This window comes from Salvelinus alpinus, chromosome 2 (genome assembly GCF_045679555.1).
Source record: "Salvelinus alpinus chromosome 2, SLU_Salpinus.1, whole genome shotgun sequence".
Taxonomy (NCBI): domain Eukaryota; kingdom Metazoa; phylum Chordata; class Actinopteri; order Salmoniformes; family Salmonidae; genus Salvelinus; species Salvelinus alpinus.
In genome coordinates this window covers 62,995,725-63,012,626 of record NC_092087.1, presented here as the reverse complement: position 1 = coordinate 63,012,626, position 16,902 = coordinate 62,995,725, and the positions used below count along the sequence as shown (strand labels likewise).

Genomic DNA, 16,902 nt, shown 5'->3' with positions numbered 1-16,902 from the left:
CTCCCCGACGCGCGCTTGGCTCTTTTGTTAGGGCCGACACTTTACTTTACGCGCATTAATAGCGGCCCACCGGCCCAACTCCAGAGTGCAATGCTATGGCTAACGAGGCCTAGTAGGTGTTATTGTTCATTCAACGCCTCATGTGGGCGGCCACTTGATACGGTGCCCTGTAAGTGGCATACAAAGGACACTTTGCGCTTTTGATGAGCTAGGTGGTTGGCTCTTAAAAGAGCCTTTTGGGGGTTGAGTAGTCAAGTTGCAGCCGCAGTAGCGATTTTACTTGGCTTTGACGGCCTTCTCAGTCTTCTTGGGGAGCAGCACTGCCTGGATGTTGGGCAGCACACCACCCTGAGCGATGGTCACGCCGCCAAGCAGTTTGTTCAGCTCCTCGTCGTTACGGACGGCCAGCTGCAGGTGACGGGGGATGATACGAGTCTTCTTGTTGTCACGGGCAGCGTTGCCGGCCAACTCCAGGATCTCAGCAGTCAGGTACTCGAGCACTGCGGCCAGGTACACTGGTGCGCCAGCGCCCACACGCTCGGCGTAGTTGCCTTTGCGCAGCAGCCTGTGCACACGGCCCACGGGGAACTGGAGTCCTGCACGGGATGAACGTGTCTTTGCCTTCGCCCTGGCCTTGCCTCCGGTTTTGCCTCTTCCGCTCATTTTGCTAGCTTCAGTATGTCACAGAAAGTTGAATGAGCCGCTGACACCTCGAGAGCCTTACTTATACCTCGCCACAAGAGGCACCGATTGGCCACCGGGCCGGTGTGGCCTTATCCAATTGGAGTGAGGGACAGACAGACTGTCAGCCCTAAGCCCGCCCTCACCCACCCACACGCAGGCAGCTGAGTGAGAAGGCTCCAAATATGTGACAAATCAAATCATCCAAATGGGAAACACATACGCTATAGTATTAACATGGTTCGGATGATGATTAACACATCACAGCAGCCTGCCTCCTCTCCAATTGGAAATATTAATGGCAATTCTAACACTTCACCACAATTGCTGCTGCTGCACTCTTGAGTGACAATTGTACGCCATTTTGCCACTCCATTATTATGATTGTTATTATATGCCTCTCCCTATCTCTCTCTCCGGGCAGCACACACCCAGAGTGGGAAAATGTGGCGCGTAAAAGTAGCCTGGTGTGCTTGTCATCATTTCATTTTTTTTGCACGACAGGTAGAACATGGAATGACATGCGCTTTTATGGAAAGAGGTGGGTGGCTCTTAAAAGAGCCTTTTGTGGTAACAACATGTGTCGAGTCGAACACCGTTTGGAATAGGTTTACTTCTTCTTGGGGGCTGCCTTCTTGGCCTTGGCTGCCTTGGGCTTGGCTGCTTTGGGCTTGGCTGCCTTGGTAGCCTTCTTGGGGCTCTTGGCCGCCTTCTTGGCCACCGCGGCGGGCTTCTTCACCTTCTTTGGGCTCTTGGCGACCTTTTTGGGTGTAGCGGGCTTCTTGGCCTTCTTGGGGGACTTCTTTGCGGCGACTGCCTTCTTGGCTGCTACCTTCTTGGGCTTCTTCGCCGCGGCGGGCTTCTTGGCGGCCACCTTCTTTGCTTTGGGGGCCGCGGCTTTCTTGGCGGGCTTCTTCGCCTCGACGGCTTTCTTGTTGAGCTTGAAGGAGCCGGAGGCACCGGTGCCCTTGGTCTGGACCAGGGTGCCCTTGGTGACGAGGCTCTTGACGGCGATCTTGACGCGGGAGTTGTTCTTCTCCACGTCGTAGCCGCCTGCCGCCAGACTCTTCTTGAGCGCGGCCAGGGACACGCCGCTCCTCTCCTTGGAGGCGGACACCGCCTTGACGATGAGCTCGCCTACGCTGGGTCCCGCTTTCTTGGCCTTGGCCGCTGCCTTCTTCTTGGGTGCCTTGGCCGGCGCGGCGGCGGCGGGTGCTGGTGCGACTTCTGCCATGGTCCGGTAAACACACACACTTACTGAACACTACGGTAGTCTGTGAGGAGGAGTACTTTGCTGTAGACGCTGCTCTGCGCTATTGAAGCTCCACACCGTGCAGGGGGCTGGCCTTAAACGCGACATGAGAACCATGTAGACTCAAGCCACCCAGCTCGACTTCTCCGGGCTGGCCAAATTCTCTTTCACTTGTGTTTTCTGGTCGCCAATATCGGTCCAAAAGTCACCGACGGAGCCGTGTTTTTGGCCCAAAAGCGAACGGCCCAGCGAGCAGACTTGTCTCCGTTCAGAATAAAGTCATGTGGGCTGCAGAAGGCCCGTGCATTTTGTTGCGACTCGCTCAAAACCTCACCGTTCGACTGTCGGCTGGAGCTGTGCGCACTGCTTTTCCTGTGCTATTTGTCTCCTAAATGGCCTAAAAGTGCATCCGATTGCGAGCACCATTGATTGTGTACTGAGCCGAGATGTCTGGCAAGGGAATCAGATGCTTTGGCGTCCCCTGATGTGGCCCTGGGTGTTTTAAAGGAGAGCTCTTTTGGGGACCTTAAAACACATGCACTTGTGAGGCCTGGCGGAGACTAGTGTTGTACTCCAACTTTCAACTTGAATTCGTCATGTGTCCAGGACGCACACAATATACACTGCTTACTTGCCCTGTGTGTGTGTGATGTTGTATTAGTGCTTTTGTTGGATTTGGAGCCTCTTATTTGGACACAGTGTGTGTGTGTGTGTCTTTTTTTGCCGATAGGTAGTCTCTCTCTCTGTCTGTCTACTAATCAATGTATCAATGCTTGACTCCGCAGCGTGACTCGACTGGTGCCGGTCTTTGTGTCTGTGGGTCTTGGTGTCTGCCTGGCTGTGCGGCCGGCGCTATGGAGGCTGGCGCCCCGTGTGGGCCTGATATAGGGCTAGAGAGTAGAGTGTCTCTCTGTGTAGCTAGTGCATGTGAGTGAGTGGAACAAGGGCTTTATAGATCAATATTTGTACAGTGGCCCCCCCCCCTCCCCTCCCCTCCACTACTCTAGTCCTTGGAGCACTAGTGGAATCCCACTCCCTTTGTCTACTGGCATGTGCACAATCATCATCTTTTCATTCATAAAAAAAAAACCTCTTTTATTGCATAGACTTATTCCACAATCACAACTTTCCCTCTACTCTGTTAGGCATGTTCTCCAGACACATTCATTTGTGATGGATTTGCTTTTTTCACTGAAGGGGTGGGTGGCTCTTAAAAGAGCCTTTGGGTTAGTACAGCACTCCAAATTGGGCTGTTTACTTGGAGCTGGTGTATTTGGTCACGGCCTTGGTGCCCTCGGACACCGCGTGCTTGGCCAGCTCTCCGGGGAGCAGCAGGCGCACTGCGGTCTGGATCTCCCTGGAGGTGATGGTGGAACGCTTGTTGTAGTGGGCCAGGCGAGAGGACTCTCCGGCGATACGCTCGAAGATGTCGTTCACGAACGAGTTCATGATTCCCATGGCCTTGGAGGAGATGCCGGTGTCGGGGTGGACCTGCTTCAGCACTTTGTACACGTAAATGGCGTAGCTCTCCTTCCTCGACTTTCGGCGCTTCTTGCCGCCTTTCCCCGCGGTCTTGGTGACGGCTTTCTTGGAGCCCTTCTTGGGCGCGGACTTTGCTGGCTCTGGCATGATGCTGATGCGTCGAATGATGGGCTGGACTGCGCTTTCCCCTCTTATGAAGAGGAAGCTAAGCAAATTCAGCGGCCGTGGACACGCCCCTGCTTTCTCATAGGTCCCTGCTTTCATTTGCCCAGTGGAGCCGAGCGCGCGTAAGAGCCTTCCACTCAGAGGCTGCCTTCCCTAACAAAGACCTGTGCGCCCTACCTCCCCCAATTCCATAGCCTACGCTCTTTTACCGGTGGGCAAAATGTGTGTTTCCAAAAAGAGAGGGGGGAGGGGGGAATGCATATCCTACAATGGCCCACAGTCACACTCCCTTTTTCGACTTAGTGGGGGGTTTCCCAGCCACCGAATTATGCTGGCTTTATGTGGGGGGGGGGGGGGGGGGTGCCTCAAAATACAACTGTTTCTACACTGTCACAATTGCACCGAGCCTGCACTGAACATAAGAGTCCTGTCATTGACACTCCCTGTCCACTCGAGAGCGGCTCATAGTTTCTTATAACTCTACAATCTGCATACGACAATGGAATTGGCTCTTTTGAAGCGGATGTGGGTGGCTCTTAAAAGAGCCTTTGGTTTCAAGTCGGGATGTTTAGACGTTCCGAAAAGAGTGCGTTTAACCGCCGAAGCCGTACAGGGTGCGTCCCTGGCGTTTCAGAGCGTAGACCACGTCCATGGCGGTAACGGTCTTCCTCTTGGCGTGCTCGGTGTAGGTGACGGCGTCACGGATCACGTTCTCCAGGAACACCTTAAGGACACCGCGGGTCTCCTCGTAGATCAGGCCGGAGATACGCTTCACGCCGCCACGGCGAGCCAGACGGCGGATAGCGGGCTTGGTGATTCCCTGGATGTTATCGCGCAGAACCTTACGGTGACGCTTGGCGCCTCCTTTTCCGAGTCCCTTGCCGCCTTTGCCTCTTCCAGACATCGTGTGTTGTTCGCTAGTGGAGTTCAAGTGAATAATGACGTATTTCGCGGTGCGTGGTGCTCTTATTATCTGCAGTTGGAGGACCTGATTGAAGGCAGTGGCACAGAAAGCGCGCGCTTTTGCCCGGCCTCTGTTGCAAAGGGGAGGAGGGAGGGAGGAGCGATAGGGGTTCTGCCGAGAAGAAATGAAAGCATGGCCAAACAGTGACAACTGGGTCATCCACTAGTACTCTATGTTCCACAGTAGTTGAATCAGCTGTGCCTCTCCAGGGCTACAACAAAAATGCCTACTGGTAGGCTACTCTACCCCTGGAGTTGGGAAACACTGATTTAGTAGAATTCAACCCACTGCGGTTTCCCCACCAATAGAGACAGGCCTAAACAGGTGGAATAGAGGTCCCAGTTAGAAAGGACAAACGAAGGTGACTCTTCCACACACGTAATAACAAGTACTAACACACCAAACCTTCATGCCATAATTGAGACACCGTCAAATCCAAACGGGGAAACAAAAACACATGGAATGCCATAATAAAGCCAATGTGGGCCGTTAATGTCACCTCGTCAGTCATGTTGCTATTGAAGGCCGTGTAATATAACATCGTTCTTCTTTTTTCTTCCCTACACAGGATCCGGCCTGACGGTCAGGGAGCCAAGAGGACACGAGGTGCCGATGTGAAGGGTGGTGATACCTCTGTAAGGTGAAACAGCAGTAAAACATTCCTCAGAGACACACACACACACACACACACAATGAAGGGATAGTTTTCTATTTCATACAGAGGTGATAGGGATGTGCAAATATTGTATTGTACTTGTGTTCACAAACCAATAACAAAGCGTCTTATTATGGAATGAGTGGATCATTTTTAGCCCAGATAGCACTATGGCTATATATATATTCCACTTCAAATGACCGCCACAGAAGGAGGGCTCATCTCAACAGGTCATTTGAAAAGGGACACGTACTGGCAATTGATCAATCGGTGCAGTTTATTCACACCTCAAATGTCACTAGCTTTCATCTTACTACTTATTGTTGCCATAATTGTCTCAGGCCTCGGTTTAGTTTAGATTGCCTTTTAGGAGAAGGACTGACAAGCTTTCGACTAGGTGGGATACAGCTAGTGTCACAAAGTCACTTTGTCATAGCAGGTTAGGAGAAATAGGTTCAGGTTAGAAAAAGGGTTAGGCTTACCCTAAATGTCACTTCCCCTCGTAGTTGTACTCCGTGTACGCACAACCGACTTACAAGTCATCACACAGAGAGCACACTTGAAGCGCAACTGCACTGTCTGGAAGACAGCGCCTGACTGAATTGGAATCCCTCAAACGGCACACTAACTGCATTCCGCTTTATGATGTCACAGTCAGGCCCTCGGAACACCGGTCCTCAACATTCTCAAACACCTTGGATACCGAAGGCAAACATTCTCCATTCACTCACATTCACAAATCAACCAGGGAGAAGGCTGCCAGGAATTGGATGGTGAAAAAAGCTCACCTCCTTCACAGAGCAACATCATAGGACTGGGAGCGAACGATACTCTGTCCGAGGACGTGCTCGGGGCCTTGTGTTCAACAGCAGGTTAGACTCTGTCAATTGTTCCCTTCAACTGCTTGCATTCCCCCTATTATCAACAGCTGTGTTCCTCTATAGGCTACACTGCAGATACTTCACCTGTAGAGTACAATAACAAATCACACAGGGCCTGTTCTGTTACCACACCCTATAGGCTAGGAGTTTCACTTGGACCACAGTCACATCGGTAGTAAATAGCCTGCAGCGTAACTGACTGGGACATAAAGGGGAAATGGAAGGGGGGGGGGGGGGGGGACACACTGATTAAAACTCCCACCAACATACAATGTCTTGTAATTAAAATATATTTAGCAGATCTTATTGCGGGTGTAGGGAAATGCTTGTGTTGCGATCTCCGACAGCACAGTCATGTCTAACAATATACCCACATTGAACAAAAGGAATGGAATTACAATACATCGATATATGGACGAGCAATGTCAGAGCGGCATAGACTAACATACCTAAGAATAGAATACTGTATATCCATATGACACGAGTCATGCAAACTAGCACCGCATGATGAAAGTGACCAGTGTTCCATTAATCAAGCGCCCAGTGATTTGGAACACAAACACACACCTCACCACGTTGCAAGACAGGAATGAAGACGTGATTTAGGTCGAGATGCAATGTTGACACCCTATGCTTCCTTTAGGAGCTCAAAGGAATAGGTCAACCCATATAGATACGGAGGCGTTGACCAGAAGTCATGTTGCCAACACTGCCCTTCAATTCATTCAAGCCTAGAAGGAATACATACGTCTGCTCGTCATTCAAGCCACATAGGGAGGGATCTTGGCACCACCTGCTGGATCAGAAGTGCTACTCGCAATGGCACACAGAGCATTTATCCCTCAACCTGATGCAATTTGCACAAGTATGTGGTCCAAAAAAAAACACTAACTACAACAGATCATCAAATAGGCAGAGGTTCCAAAACTCCAAACACATGTTCGTGTAGAGTACCTCCAAATGTAGATTGGAAGAAATGAAATATAACATGTTCTCCTAGGTCACGTGAGCATTGCATTGTGGAAAAGTATGACTTTAGAAGAGCATGTCTTGAAATGTGAAGCGTGTATTTGGAGATGACTCACAGAATAGCTTTGGTGAACAAGTAACTGTACGTCACTGTGACTTCATTTGACTGCTCTTAAATCATATTCACTTTATCTCCTGCAGATATGGAACACAACGTTCATGTGAATGTATGTTTCTCAAGTGTCAGTACTGCTTTATTAAAAAAGGATTGCTACTTTTCTCTCTAGCCTAGTGCACTCTTTATCTGTAGGCAGCTGCCATTATATCATATAGGCTATAGGACAACTTTTTCTCCACGACTACATCTTACACCAATGCACCCCGAGAAAGGTTTTGTTGCAGTGACCAGGGAAAGTGTGTGGGAAAAAACGTGGACGATTCTGTCTCCAATGTTGGATGAGGGCTGTACTGAACTGTGCCTATAGCATGTCACAAATCACTCCAACGGGAAATAGGTCTTGGCAAATGTCCTTTTCAGCACCACGGAGCTCCGCTATTATCTGTCTCGTGAGTGCTGAATACAGCAACGCATGCGCAGAGATGTCCTGTCTGCTATCCTGATTTGGCTAAAGGTTCGCCTCCACTTTTTGCCTGTGCCACGCGTCTGACTATAGTAGATTATCCCTTTGGATTGATGCCTTTGCATTCAACGGGTTATGTCGTTTTCCCACCTCTTTTGACCGGCGTTCTTTCTATTCGCCGTTTGCTTTATAGGCCCATCACTTTAGCTGTGTGATTTCGGCATTTAACCGGCAGCCTGTATTTAGGGCCTTTACTGTGTCTTATCATTTGTTTCGATTGCTGAGCAGATCTTCTTGCGCGTAGGTGATTTAGCTACACTGTGTAAAAATACATAAAATAAAAAATAAAAATAAAGGATGTGTCAGCCCAACAACCACAAAAACCAACTAACAAATAGACTCATTCAAGTATGCTCTACATCGGTGCACTCAACATTGACATACATTCGAAACAAAGAACACATGAAGACTAAATCTCACTTCAGAAGTCCACTTCTAATCTATGCACTTCTGAGGCAGTCAATTCCTTATGAAGTCTATGCAGCTGGTGATTGCAATTATGGAATTGGTCAACTGACGTGCAATAGGACTAATCATTGCAGCCGCTTGTGTCCTGTTTCATAACAGCTGTTTTGCAAGCCCTTGATGATTACATCTTTTGATTCCTGCTGTCCCGATAGCTTTTCTCTTAAGGGATCTCCGATGTCGTCTAAAGGAGGAACAATGGGTATGTAATAGGATTAGTCAGAGATATCATTTTTGGGTCAATACCTTAGTCAGTCGCATGAATTATGGGGTGCACATGTTTTTGCCTTTTTTTCAACGGTCACATGGCACAGAAATGATGGAATGGGGATTTTCAACTAAGTCATTGACACAATCTAGCATGTTACATTCCAACAGCTATTGGATTCGAAAAAGCACCACGCGTACAACTTGGGGACCCGAGGACCGAGTTTGGGAAACGCTGGCCTGAAGATCAAATACCACTACGATGTTGGCACTAGCCGCGTTTAACCACTAGATGGCCTCCGTGCTCCACGGTAAAGTTTTCCCCTCTGCACGAGTCTCTCAGCAGCACTGCAGTACGGGGCTTTCATCAAAGTCTGGTGGCATGCTATGTTTTTCCTAGCTACAAAGTGACCATTTTTTGACACATGTCATTACTTTCACTCATTACTGCTAGTGTATTTTGCCCTCCTTTGTCAAACTTTTTGACTCTTCTACTCTAGGCATACATACATGTGGTCACATCACTCTCTCTTTTAGCAGATCATATCGAAGCTACAATTACGCAAGGGAAAACGTGCAATACGTCACCTTTATTTAACTAGGTACGTCAGTTAAGAACCAACGCTTATTTGCAATCACGGCCGGTTGTGATACAGCCGGGAATCGAACCACAGTCTGTAAGTCGACAACATACATGGTGGGAAATGGAACAATTGTGCCTTTTTGACGGAAATATGGAGGTGGCTCTTAAAAGAGCCTTTGGGGGATTTTGGTGATCAGGTCATCGTTTAAGCGCGCTCTCCGCGAATACGACGGGCCAGCTGGATGTCCTTGGGCATGATGGTCACCCTCTTGGCGTGGATGGCGCACAGATTGGTGTCCTCGAACAGGCCGACCAGGTAAGCCTCGCTAGCCTCCTGCAGGGCCATCACGGCGGAACTCTGGAAGCGCAGGTCGGTCTTGAAGTCCTGGGCAATTTCTCTCACCAGGCGCTGGAAGGGCAGTTTGCGGATCAGCAGCTCAGTGGACTTCTGGTAACGACGGATCTCTCGCAGAGCCACGGTGCCGGGCCTGTAACGGTGAGGCTTCTTCACGCCGCCGGTGGCCGGGGCGCTCTTGCGCGCAGCCTTGGTGGCGAGCTGCTTCCTGGGTGCTTTGCCACCGGTGGATTTGCGAGCGGTTTGCTTGGTTCTGGCCATGGCGCTAGCTAGCTTCCTTCTTTCACAGTCAGAGTATAGCCTCCAAATGACTATGTGAAGTTTATAAAGCCGGCAGCGGCGTCTGCTGATTGGACACCATCTACGCACCACCCTGATTGGCCCGTTGCGGAGGCCTCCTCCGCCGCCCATTGGACGGGAGGCTCGGCCTCTCCCTGCCTCCCCAAAATGCAACCCCCACCCTCCCTCCCTCCCCGACGCGCGCTTGGCTCTTTTGTTAGGGCCGACACTTTACTTTACGCGCATTAATAGCGGCCCACCGGCCCAACTCCAGAGTGCAATGCTATGGCTAACGAGGCCTAGTAGGTGTTATTGTTCATTCAACGCCTCATGTGGGCGGCCACTTGATACGGTGCCCTGTAAGTGGCATACAAAGGACACTTTGCGCTTTTGATGAGCTAGGTGGTTGGCTCTTAAAAGAGCCTTTTGGGGGTTGAGTAGTCAAGTTGCAGCCGCAGTAGCGATTTTACTTGGCTTTGACGGCCTTCTCAGTCTTCTTGGGGAGCAGCACTGCCTGGATGTTGGGCAGCACACCACCCTGAGCGATGGTCACGCCGCCAAGCAGTTTGTTCAGCTCCTCGTCGTTACGGACGGCCAGCTGCAGGTGACGGGGGATGATACGAGTCTTCTTGTTGTCACGGGCAGCGTTGCCGGCCAACTCCAGGATCTCAGCAGTCAGGTACTCGAGCACTGCGGCCAGGTACACTGGTGCGCCAGCGCCCACACGCTCGGCGTAGTTGCCTTTGCGCAGCAGCCTGTGCACACGGCCCACGGGGAACTGGAGTCCTGCACGGGATGAACGTGTCTTTGCCTTCGCCCTGGCCTTGCCTCCGGTTTTGCCTCTTCCGCTCATTTTGCTAGCTTCAGTATGTCACAGAAAGTTGAATGAGCCGCTGACACCTCGAGAGCCTTACTTATACCTCGCCACAAGAGGCACCGATTGGCCACCGGGCCGGTGTGGCCTTATCCAATTGGAGTGAGGGACAGACAGACTGTCAGCCCTAAGCCCGCCCTCACCCACCCACACGCAGGCAGCTGAGTGAGAAGGCTCCAAATATGTGACAAATCAAATCATCCAAATGGGAAACACATACGCTATAGTATTAACATGGTTCGGATGATGATTAACACATCACAGCAGCCTGCCTCCTCTCCAATTGGAAATATTAATGGCAATTCTAACACTTCACCACAATTGCTGCTGCTGCACTCTTGAGTGACAATTGTACGCCATTTTGCCACTCCATTATTATGATTGTTATTATATGCCTCTCCCTATCTCTCTCTCCGGGCAGCACACACCCAGAGTGGGAAAATGTGGCGCGTAAAAGTAGCCTGGTGTGCTTGTCATCATTTCATTTTTTTTGCACGACAGGTAGAACATGGAATGACATGCGCTTTTATGGAAAGAGGTGGGTGGCTCTTAAAAGAGCCTTTTGTGGTAACAACATGTGTCGAGTCGAACACCGTTTGGAATAGGTTTACTTCTTCTTGGGGGCTGCCTTCTTGGCCTTGGCTGCCTTGGGCTTGGCTGCTTTGGGCTTGGCTGCCTTGGTAGCCTTCTTGGGGCTCTTGGCCGCCTTCTTGGCCACCGCGGCGGGCTTCTTCACCTTCTTTGGGCTCTTGGCGACCTTTTTGGGTGTAGCGGGCTTCTTGGCCTTCTTGGGGGACTTCTTTGCGGCGACTGCCTTCTTGGCTGCTACCTTCTTGGGCTTCTTCGCCGCGGCGGGCTTCTTGGCGGCCACCTTCTTTGCTTTGGGGGCCGCGGCTTTCTTGGCGGGCTTCTTCGCCTCGACGGCTTTGTTGTTGAGCTTGAAGGAGCCGGAGGCACCGGTGCCCTTGGTCTGGACCAGGGTGCCCTTGGTGACGAGGCTCTTGACGGCGATCTTGACGCGGGAGTTGTTCTTCTCCACGTCGTAGCCGCCTGCCGCCAGACTCTTCTTGAGCGCGGCCAGGGACACGCCGCTCCTCTCCTTGGAGGCGGACACCGCCTTGACGATGAGCTCGCCTACGCTGGGTCCCGCTTTCTTGGCCTTGGCCGCTGCCTTCTTCTTGGGTGCCTTGGCCGGCGCGGCGGCGGCGGGTGCTGGTGCGACTTCTGCCATGGTCCGGTAAACACACACACTTACTGAACACTACGGTAGTCTGTGAGGAGGAGTACTTTGCTGTAGACGCTGCTCTGCGCTATTGAAGCTCCACACCGTGCAGGGGGCTGGCCTTAAACGCGACATGAGAACCATGTAGACTCAAGCCACCCAGCTCGACTTCTCCGGGCTGGCCAAATTCTCTTTCACTTGTGTTTTCTGGTCGCCAATATCGGTCCAAAAGTCACCGACGGAGCCGTGTTTTTGGCCCAAAAGCGAACGGCCCAGCGAGCAGACTTGTCTCCGTTCAGAATAAAGTCATGTGGGCTGCAGAAGGCCCGTGCATTTTGTTGCGACTCGCTCAAAACCTCACCGTTCGACTGTCGGCTGGAGCTGTGCGCACTGCTTTTCCTGTGCTATTTGTCTCCTAAATGGCCTAAAAGTGCATCCGATTGCGAGCACCATTGATTGTGTACTGAGCCGAGATGTCTGGCAAGGGAATCAGATGCTTTGGCGTCCCCTGATGTGGCCCTGGGTGTTTTAAAGGAGAGCTCTTTTGGGGACCTTAAAACACATGCACTTGTGAGGCCTGGCGGAGACTAGTGTTGTACTCCAACTTTCAACTTGAATTCGTCATGTGTCCAGGACGCACACAATATACACTGCTTACTTGCCCTGTGTGTGTGTGATGTTGTATTAGTGCTTTTGTTGGATTTGGAGCCTCTTATTTGGACACAGTGTGTGTGTGTGTGTGTCTTTTTTTGCCGATAGGTAGTCTCTCTCTCTGTCTGTCTACTAATCAATGTATCAATGCTTGACTCCGCAGCGTGACTCGACTGGTGCCGGTCTTTGTGTCTGTGGGTCTTGGTGTCTGCCTGGCTGTGCGGCCGGCGCTATGGAGGCTGGCGCCCCGTGTGGGCCTGATATAGGGCTAGAGAGTAGAGTGTCTCTCTGTGTAGCTAGTGCATGTGAGTGAGTGGAACAAGGGCTTTATAGATCAATATTTGTACAGTGGCCTCCCCCCCCTCCCCTCCCCTCCACTACTCTAGTCCTTGGAGCACTAGTGGAATCCCACTCCCTTTGTCTACTGGCATGTGCACAATCATCATCTTTTCATTCATAAAAAAAAAACCTCTTTTATTGCATAGACTTATTCCACAATCACAACTTTCCCTCTACTCTGTTAGGCATGTTCTCCAGACACATTCATTTGTGATGGATTTGCTTTTTTCACTGAAGGGGTGGGTGGCTCTTAAAAGAGCCTTTGGGTTAGTACAGCACTCCAAATTGGGCTGTTTACTTGGAGCTGGTGTATTTGGTCACGGCCTTGGTGCCCTCGGACACCGCGTGCTTGGCCAGCTCTCCGGGGAGCAGCAGGCGCACTGCGGTCTGGATCTCCCTGGAGGTGATGGTGGAACGCTTGTTGTAGTGGGCCAGGCGAGAGGACTCTCCGGCGATACGCTCGAAGATGTCGTTCACGAACGAGTTCATGATTCCCATGGCCTTGGAGGAGATGCCGGTGTCGGGGTGGACCTGCTTCAGCACTTTGTACACGTAAATGGCGTAGCTCTCCTTCCTCGACTTTCGGCGCTTCTTGCCGCCTTTCCCCGCGGTCTTGGTGACGGCTTTCTTGGAGCCCTTCTTGGGCGCGGACTTTGCTGGCTCTGGCATGATGCTGATGCGTCGAATGATGGGCTGGACTGCGCTTTCCCCTCTTATGAAGAGGAAGCTAAGCAAATTCAGCGGCCGTGGACACGCCCCTGCTTTCTCATAGGTCCCTGCTTTCATTTGCCCAGTGGAGCCGAGCGCGCGTAAGAGCCTTCCACTCAGAGGCTGCCTTCCCTAACAAAGACCTGTGCGCCCTACCTCCCCCAATTCCATAGCCTACGCTCTTTTACCGGTGGGCAAAATGTGTGTTTCCAAAAAGAGAGGGGGGAGGGGGGAATGCATATCCTACAATGGCCCACAGTCACACTCCCTTTTTCGACTTAGTGGGGGGTTTCCCAGCCACCGAATTATGCTGGCTTTATGTGGGGGGGGGGGGGGGGGGTGCCTCAAAATACAACTGTTTCTACACTGTCACAATTGCACCGAGCCTGCACTGAACATAAGAGTCCTGTCATTGACACTCCCTGTCCACTCGAGAGCGGCTCATAGTTTCTTATAACTCTACAATCTGCATACGACAATGGAATTGGCTCTTTTGAAGCGGATGTGGGTGGCTCTTAAAAGAGCCTTTGGTTTCAAGTCGGGATGTTTAGACGTTCCGAAAAGAGTGCGTTTAACCGCCGAAGCCGTACAGGGTGCGTCCCTGGCGTTTCAGAGCGTAGACCACGTCCATGGCGGTAACGGTCTTCCTCTTGGCGTGCTCGGTGTAGGTGACGGCGTCACGGATCACGTTCTCCAGGAACACCTTAAGGACACCGCGGGTCTCCTCGTAGATCAGGCCGGAGATACGCTTCACGCCGCCACGGCGAGCCAGACGGCGGATAGCGGGCTTGGTGATTCCCTGGATGTTATCGCGCAGAACCTTACGGTGACGCTTGGCGCCTCCTTTTCCGAGTCCCTTGCCGCCTTTGCCTCTTCCAGACATCGTGTGTTGTTCGCTAGTGGAGTTCAAGTGAATAATGACGTATTTCGCGGTGCGTGGTGCTCTTATTATCTGCAGTTGGAGGACCTGATTGAAGGCAGTGGCACAGAAAGCGCGCGCTTTTGCCCGGCCTCTGTTGCAAAGGGGAGGAGGGAGGGAGGAGCGATAGGGGTTCTGCCGAGAAGAAATGAAAGCATGGCCAAACAGTGACAACTGGGTCATCCACTAGTACTCTATGTTCCACAGTAGTTGAATCAGCTGTGCCTCTCCAGGGCTACAACAAAAATGCCTACTGGTAGGCTACTCTACCCCTGGAGTTGGGAAACACTGATTTAGTAGAATTCAACCCACTGCGGTTTCCCCACCAATAGAGACAGGCCTAAACAGGTGGAATAGAGGTCCCAGTTAGAAAGGACAAACGAAGGTGACTCTTCCACACACGTAATAACAAGTACTAACACACCAAACCTTCATGCCATAATTGAGACACCGTCAAATCCAAACGGGGAAACAAAAACACATGGAATGCCATAATAAAGCCAATGTGGGCCGTTAATGTCACCTCGTCAGTCATGTTGCTATTGAAGGCCGTGTAATATAACATCGTTCTTCTTTTTTCTTCCCTACACAGGATCCGGCCTGACGGTCAGGGAGCCAAGAGGACACGAGGTGCCGATGTGAAGGGTGGTGATACCTCTGTAAGGTGAAACAGCAGTAAAACATTCCTCAGAGACACACACACACACACACACACAATGAAGGGATAGTTTTCTATTTCATACAGAGGTGATAGGGATGTGCAAATATTGTATTGTACTTGTGTTCACAAACCAATAACAAAGCGTCTTATTATGGAATGAGTGGATCATTTTTAGCCCAGATAGCACTATGGCTATATATATATTCCACTTCAAATGACCGCCACAGAAGGAGGGCTCATCTCAACAGGTCATTTGAAAAGGGACACGTACTGGCAATTGATCAATCGGTGCAGTTTATTCACACCTCAAATGTCACTAGCTTTCATCTTACTACTTATTGTTGCCATAATTGTCTCAGGCCTCGGTTTAGTTTAGATTGCCTTTTAGGAGAAGGACTGACAAGCTTTCGACTAGGTGGGATACAGCTAGTGTCACAAAGTCACTTTGTCATAGCAGGTTAGGAGAAATAGGTTCAGGTTAGAAAAAGGGTTAGGCTTACCCTAAATGTCACTTCCCCTCGTAGTTGTACTCCGTGTACGCACAACCGACTTACAAGTCATCACACAGAGAGCACACTTGAAGCGCAACTGCACTGTCTGGAAGACAGCGCCTGACTGAATTGGAATCCCTCAAACGGCACACTAACTGCATTCCGCTTTATGATGTCACAGTCAGGCCCTCGGAACACCGGTCCTCAACATTCTCAAACACCTTGGATACCGAAGGCAAACATTCTCCATTCACTCACATTCACAAATCAACCAGGGAGAAGGCTGCCAGGAATTGGATGGTGAAAAAAGCTCACCTCCTTCACAGAGCAACATCATAGGACTGGGAGCGAACGATACTCTGTCCGAGGACGTGCTCGGGGCCTTGTGTTCAACAGCAGGTTAGACTCTGTCAATTGTTCCCTTCAACTGCTTGCATTCCCCCTATTATCAACAGCTGTGTTCCTCTATAGGCTACACTGCAGATACTTCACCTGTAGAGTACAATAACAAATCACACAGGGCCTGTTCTGTTACCACACCCTATAGGCTAGGAGTTTCACTTGGACCACAGTCACATCGGTAGTAAATAGCCTGCAGCGTAACTGACTGGGACATAAAGGGGAAATGGAAGGGGGGGGGGGGGGGACACACTGATTAAAACTCCTACCAACATACAATGTATTGTAATTAAAATATATTTAGCAGATCTTATTGCGGGTGTAGGGAAATGCTTGTGTTGCGATCTCCGACAGCACAGTCATGTCTAACAATATACCCACATTGAACAAAAGGAATGGAATTACAATACATCGATATATGGACGAGCAATGTCAGAGCGGCATAGACTAACATACCTAAGAATAGAATACTGTATATCCATATGACACGAGTCATGCAAACTAGCACCGCATGATGAAAGTGACCAGTGTTCCATTAATCAAGCGCCCAGTGATTTGGAACACAAACACACACCTCACCACGTTGCAAGACAGGAATGAAGACGTGATTTAGGTCGAGATGCAATGTTGACACCCTATGCTTCCTTTAGGAGCTCAAAGGAATAGGTCAACCCATATAGATACGGAGGCGTTGACCAGAAGTCATGTTGCCAACACTGCCCTTCAATTCATTCAAGCCTAGAAGGAATACATACGTCTGCTCGTCATTCAAGCCACATAGGGAGGGATCTTGGCACCACCTGCTGGATCAGAAGTGCTACTCGCAATGGCACACAGAGCATTTATCCCTCAACCTGATGCAATTTGCACAAGTATGTGGTCCAAAAAAAAACACTAACTACAACAGATCATCAAATAGGCAGAGGTTCCAAAACTCCAAACACATGTTCGTGTAGAGTACCTCCAAATGTAGATTGGAAGAAATGAAATATAACATGTTCTCCTAGGTCACGTGAGCATTGCATTGTGGAAAAGTATGACTTTAGAAGAGCATGTCTT

At 50.5% G+C, this 16,902-nt stretch overlaps 8 protein-coding genes across 8 annotated transcripts; all 8 read right to left on the bottom strand.

Annotated features, from left to right (window-relative positions):
* Positions 1–217: 217 nt before the first annotated feature.
* LOC139541139 (histone H2AX-like) lies at positions 218–10,878 on the bottom strand. Its single transcript, XM_071345412.1, has 2 exons — positions 10,050–10,878; positions 218–679 (listed from the first exon to the last, which is right to left on the bottom strand). Exons 1-2 carry the CDS (start codon positions 10,430–10,432, stop codon positions 277–279), a joined length of 786 nt encoding a protein of 261 aa, XP_071201513.1. The 5' UTR covers positions 10,433–10,878; the 3' UTR covers positions 218–276.
* LOC139543723 (histone H1-like) lies at positions 1,196–2,557 on the bottom strand. The gene has a single exon (XM_071350079.1). The coding sequence runs from the start codon at positions 1,913–1,915 to the stop codon at positions 1,292–1,294; it is 624 nt and encodes a 207-aa protein (XP_071206180.1). The 5' UTR covers positions 1,916–2,557; the 3' UTR covers positions 1,196–1,291.
* On the bottom strand, positions 3,137–3,694 carry LOC139543747 (histone H2B-like). Its single transcript, XM_071350129.1, has one exon. It carries the CDS (start codon positions 3,677–3,679, stop codon positions 3,188–3,190), a length of 492 nt encoding a protein of 163 aa, XP_071206230.1. The 5' UTR covers positions 3,680–3,694; the 3' UTR covers positions 3,137–3,187.
* Positions 4,110–5,198, bottom strand: LOC139543740 (histone H4-like). Its single transcript, XM_071350119.1, has one exon. It carries the CDS (start codon positions 4,701–4,703, stop codon positions 4,173–4,175), a length of 531 nt encoding a protein of 176 aa, XP_071206220.1. The 5' UTR covers positions 4,704–5,198; the 3' UTR covers positions 4,110–4,172.
* On the bottom strand, positions 9,103–9,652 carry LOC139543769 (histone H3). The gene has a single exon (XM_071350166.1). It carries the CDS (start codon positions 9,559–9,561, stop codon positions 9,151–9,153), a length of 411 nt encoding a protein of 136 aa, XP_071206267.1. The 5' UTR covers positions 9,562–9,652; the 3' UTR covers positions 9,103–9,150.
* Positions 10,879–10,964: 86 nt separating the features above from the next.
* Positions 10,965–12,392, bottom strand: LOC139543729 (histone H1-like). Its single transcript, XM_071350092.1, has one exon. The coding sequence runs from the start codon at positions 11,682–11,684 to the stop codon at positions 11,061–11,063; it is 624 nt and encodes a 207-aa protein (XP_071206193.1). The 5' UTR covers positions 11,685–12,392; the 3' UTR covers positions 10,965–11,060.
* Positions 12,393–12,908: 516 nt separating this feature from the next.
* Positions 12,909–13,466, bottom strand: LOC139543697 (histone H2B-like). The gene has a single exon (XM_071350028.1). It carries the CDS (start codon positions 13,449–13,451, stop codon positions 12,960–12,962), a length of 492 nt encoding a protein of 163 aa, XP_071206129.1. The 5' UTR covers positions 13,452–13,466; the 3' UTR covers positions 12,909–12,959.
* A 415-nt stretch (positions 13,467–13,881) lies between these two features.
* LOC139543685 (histone H4-like) lies at positions 13,882–14,972 on the bottom strand. The gene has a single exon (XM_071350001.1). The coding sequence runs from the start codon at positions 14,473–14,475 to the stop codon at positions 13,945–13,947; it is 531 nt and encodes a 176-aa protein (XP_071206102.1). The 5' UTR covers positions 14,476–14,972; the 3' UTR covers positions 13,882–13,944.
* Positions 14,973–16,902: the final 1,930 nt, after the last annotated feature.